The sequence below is a fragment of the Galeopterus variegatus genome, unplaced genomic scaffold (genome assembly GCF_000696425.1).
Source record: "Galeopterus variegatus unplaced genomic scaffold, G_variegatus-3.0.2 Scaffold6703, whole genome shotgun sequence".
NCBI classification, from domain to species: domain Eukaryota; kingdom Metazoa; phylum Chordata; class Mammalia; order Dermoptera; family Cynocephalidae; genus Galeopterus; species Galeopterus variegatus.
The window spans coordinates 51295-56281 of NW_007732814.1; the positions used below are offsets into that span (position 1 = coordinate 51295).

Genomic DNA, 4987 nt, shown 5'->3' on the forward strand with positions numbered 1-4987 from the left:
AAAAAAAAAAAAAGAAAAAAAATTTGAATGGACTTTAAGGTACAGATAGAATCTGACAATCAGAGATGGGAGAAGAGTGCTGCAACATTCAGGCGTGTAATTACGGTAGATGTTCAAGGTGCTGTGCGTGATTGATTAAAGCAAAGTGTGTTCACGCACTCATTCAAAAAAAAAAAAAACAACACAACACGGGCACTTGAATAAAAACATTAGCAAAAAGCCTTCCTTTAAAGAATGTGCTCCTCACAAGGCTGCAGGGACAGATGGACTGGAATACAAGCCCCACGCGGCACACCTGACTACAGTTTTGAAAGCAGCAATCCAGGGAAAGACAGCTCCAGAACAGCCCTTGAGGCTGGAAGACACTGGCCCTTAGCCTGGTCTTTCTAAATTGGGGTCAGCCATGGCCCAGTTTACCAAAATAGGTTTAGAAGGACAAAGAAACAAATCTTATAAGGAGCCAGATTATAAAAGGCTTTAAATAGCCAACGCTTCTACTAGATATAATCCAGTTGTAAGAGCCATGCCACACCAGAGAGTGAACTAAAAATCTGTGTTAACCCCGCCAGTCTGAAGGCAGGAGAGCTCCACACACAACAGCGGAGACAGGCTATCCGCAGGGCAGCGGGCCTGCAGCCCTCGGGACCCAGAGGAGGAGGACACAGGAGAACCGCAGTGCCCAGATCTGCCAGCTGCTTTCTGAGTGACGAAAATGACAGAAGTCCGTGCCACGGCCTCTCCAGTCCTAGGCGCACAAGGAGGCTGGCAGGCGTCCAGGCCAGGCGTGCTTCCACTAAAGTGACCACAGATTTCACTCCATCTCTTGCAGACGCTCATAAAGACAGGAGCCAGCATTTTTGAGCCAGCTTGAGGTTGTGAGTGGCTCAGCCAGGCTCTCAATAACTGAGTGTCCAGAGGCTTCCTGAACACAGCATAGGGAGTGAAGACTCCTCTGTAGACCCTTTGCAAAAAGAGGTTCAGGAGTTAGGGGCACCTACTCGAGCTGTCGTAAGAATATTCATACTGTTATGTTAAATATGCTTGATTGTTTCTTTCTTTCTTTAAAAGATGACCGGTAAGGAGAATTTAACCCTTAACTTGGTGTTGTGAGCGCCACGCTCACCCAGTGAGCGAACCGGCCATCCCTATATAGGATCCGAACCCGTGGCCTTGGTGTTATCAGCACCACACTCTCCCGAGTCACGGGCCGGCCCTTTGATCGTTTATTTCAAGTTATCAGAATCAAATTCAGTTGCTGGCTGTGAGTTTTCACTTATGTCCCACTCTGCCAGCTTATTTTCTGATTCCTTTCTCACGGAACAATATTTAAATGCAAATCACAGGAAGGTGTGATTATTCAGATCCAGAACCTCATTTTTTAGCTTAGCCTGACCCCAGCATTATACCTTCCACATGCAACTCCTGGACCAAAAAAACAGCCCAGTTATGGGACGAGGATTTGGGGATTGCTATACTTCTAGTCATAGACCTAAAATGTTCTTCAGTATAAACAAGCAACAGAGAAATCAAATCGAACCTCTGGCATGGGACAGCTGGGGACATTTCTTGATATCGTAAAGCTTAAAACTAGACAATGAAAATGCGCGTTCAAACACAAGGTCACAGTTGCACAAGTGACCGGGGAACTGTGTGCATCATCTGGACACTCAGATGTCAGTGAAGCAGCAGCACTCGTTTTATGTTTGGGTCTCAGGGGTTGGGGGGGCATCCAGGGGTACAGTGAAGAAAGCAGAGATTCTGGAGCTGGACAGAGCTGGGTTTCAATTCCAGCTTTCCTACTCCCTCTTCCCGTGATGCTGTGCAGGCATGTGCACCTCTCTGGGTGCTTCCTCACTGGAACAAGGGAGACCCTCAGAAGAGGTCACTGCAGTGCAGGGTCTGACCCACAGATCCTTGACGGGAGTCAGGGCCATCCCTGGAACTGGATGCAAGGATGAACATCCAAGTCGTTCAGTAAATGTGTGCTGAGTGTCACCAAGCATGCCTCCGGACACATCCAACATTCCGGCATGAGACCCCGGGCACCATAGACCTTCTTTTGAGAAAAATATCAACCCAAAGCCCCTCCAGGAGATATCTCTTGGTAGTAAGACAGCCTACTTTCAAGTTCCCAGAAAAATTTAAAACTCCAAGAGGAGGTTGTGATTGGGGCTCCCCTGGGGATTCTAAACCAGTCTGACTGGGAGCTAAGGAGCTGAGGTCCCCCCCACTCCCAGCACCTCACGACAGTGAGTTCGCGCGTCACAGAACTCTGGGAGGGACTGACTCCAAGGGCAAAGAAGTGACCACGATGGGAGCCAGCCTTGAGCAGCAGCTCCTCTTGAGGACCCCGCTGGCCAGCCTAAGTGCACTGCCACTGTTGGCCACCGTCTCGGGCCCTGACGCCTTCCGGCAAGTGCCCAGGGCCACTGCCATTCTCCTTGCCCTGGTCTTCAGAGAAGGTCTGCAAGGGACCGCAAGCTCCCAGGAAACGGGAAGGGAGCCAACGCGGGCACAACAGCCAAAGCTCCCCCGTGAACCCAGAAAACCTCGACAGGAAGACAGATGGCAACTTCCCAGACGATGGGGATCGGACAGGACCACTTACGTCGTGTCGAGGGTCTGATTGATCTTTGCGATTATCCCTAACGAGGGGTCGATCTTGGCGTACATCGTTGACATCACGCCCACCACCACAATCAGCCAGCTGGAGGGGCTCGCCGGGTACACACCAGTGATGATGCCGTTCTAGAATCAGACACGAGAGCCGTGAGCAGCGTGCTCCCTGCAAACCGCGCGGCAACCACAGGCTCGGCAGCGGGAAGGAGGTGCCTGCAGCTTGGGGGCGGCTCAGGGACCTTGCTCCCACCGGCTGGAAATCTCCCCCAGACGGGATGGCCTGTGGCTGTTCCTACTTTTGCCCAGTCTCTTCCCTTCCTCCACCTCTGAGCCCAAACCCTCCCTGAAACGCTTTCCAGGAGAGACCTCAGGACACTATGATCGCCGAGGCACTAGTTTAGCAGATTCCTGACTCACGACCACTGGTTAAGGATGTCGCTGAGCCACCATGAAGTCCTCTCCCAATCTGCTACTGTCTAGGATGCCCCGAGACCCCCCTGCTCCAAAACTACCCCTCCCACGGCTTCTGAGTCAAGACTCTGCTTACTTAACCCTGAAGCATTTACAGGAGACCTCACTCCACGTGTAGAATATGCTAGAAAACACTCCAGCAAAAAAAAAAGGAGCGGGGGTGGAGGGAGGATTATATGAAACAAAATTGGCAAAATGTTCATTGTTGAAACTAGGTGGTCAGGGGTGGAGATCATGATTCTCTTCACTTTTGGGTATGTTTGAAAACTTCCAATTAAAAAAAGATTCTTACTAAAGTCATCTGAATAAAATATTGATTTGACTGCAAAAACAGATTTTATAAACTATCAAAGCTTCATTCAAATTCTTTCAGAAAGACTGACAGCCCGGCTGGCTCCTCCTCCCTAACACACCACGTGATGAGGCACGGCTGCACACTGTCTATCGCGTATGTTCCTATCAGTCTTGCCTCCTCAGCTATACCACGAGGTCTTTCGATTCAGAGAACAACATTTCTGCTGGGTTGAATATGATGGCCAAGCCTCTGCACCCAAGTTTCTATTTTCTTAAATTCAAAGGTAAAAAGGACCAGCTCTCAGCAGGAGTCTGCTGGTCACATTTAGCTTCCCCCCCTGCAGGTGGCACCATCCACCATGGTGGATTACACTGATGGGTGGCCTGGCAAAGGGACCAGCTCTGCCATCCGCCTGCTTCCCAGGACTCGCCCACCTTCTACCCTGTCCTGGCTGCCACCCACTCTAGCTCTTGGCCTTTCTCAACAGCCATCTTCAATGCTGCCCTCGGAAAAGGGACACTGGAGACACGCACACTGAACAGCAGCTACTCCCGGGGGACAGGGACTCGCTTTCGACTTGAACATACATGTGGTTTGCATATTTTCAAACATGCACATAAATTAAAATGAACAAAAAATAATACACGTGTTATAAATTTCCACTTCTGGTAAACAATTTAGAACACGTGGAGTTGGCTATATTTGAATTTACATGGATAGTTTTCAATGTTTGGATATTTTATCAGCAAGGTAGTTATTAAATAAAATCGCTGAAGTTTGGAAAATAATCCTTCTTCAACAAGGTTTAAAGGATTCCGGCTCAGAGCAGAAGACGTGGGTTCTGGTCTTCACACGGCCTTCTCCTAAGTAGTCACTTGCCCGCTGAGCCTTGATTTCCTGCTTTACAGTGTGCCCATGTACTCTACCCGCCTCACAGAATTTCTTCCAGAATGACCTGAAGGTGTTCCATAAGCCTTAAGTACCAAGGAAACATAAACTATATGCCAATTACCAGTGTGAACTACTCATAGTCAGCAGCATTAAGAAACCTGTTCCTAGATGTTAGTGTGAATATTGTGCAGACTTAAATGTCAGAAAACCTTGAATCTGATGAACTTCTTTTTCCAGGAATGAAGTCCAGAGAGATAGATCTGCTTAAGGGCTTCATGGCTCAGCCGCAGGTCGATCCCGTCCGGAGTGACAGTGAACTGAAAGGCCACAGCCTGGTGAGCCTCTGCCATCTTCAGCGATTCCTGGAAGAAGGGGGAAAATGTAATACAGGCGAGCATTTTACCAGATATTAGAAAAATCCCTCCTGCAGAAGTGTAGTTCGTTCTGAATGTTTTTTCTCCTCATTCAGCAGAGTTCATATTTTTCACAAACAGATCTAATTCTGTCAGCACACTTCACACACCCTCTCCTGTCCAGTGCCGTCCAGAAGATCGCTGCCTCTGCCTAGAGGCCCGGGATGGTCAGCAGAGGCTATGGAAGCCCTGACTTCCCGGCCCTGGCCACCCCCAGAACCACATCTCCAAGCCAGCATCCCAGGCCCCGCCGCGGACGCAGGAAGCCGACAGCTGTTCAGCAACTCAACTTGCACTG

The 4987-nt window shown here is 49.4% G+C and overlaps 1 protein-coding gene across 1 annotated transcript in view; it reads right to left on the reverse strand.

The window, feature by feature from the left end:
• The window catches only part of CPT1A (carnitine palmitoyltransferase 1A (liver)), a 50661-nt gene extending 46035 nt beyond the window's left edge, over positions 1-4626 (reverse strand). Inside the window, exons 1-2 of the mRNA XM_008591147.1 lie at positions 4486-4626; positions 2609-2748 (exon numbers count right to left, since the gene is read on the reverse strand). Coding sequence (XP_008589369.1) covers positions 2609-2748; positions 4486-4626 — 281 coding nt within the window. The remainder of the gene's footprint in view (positions 1-2608; positions 2749-4485) is intronic.
• Positions 4627-4987: the final 361 nt, after the last annotated feature.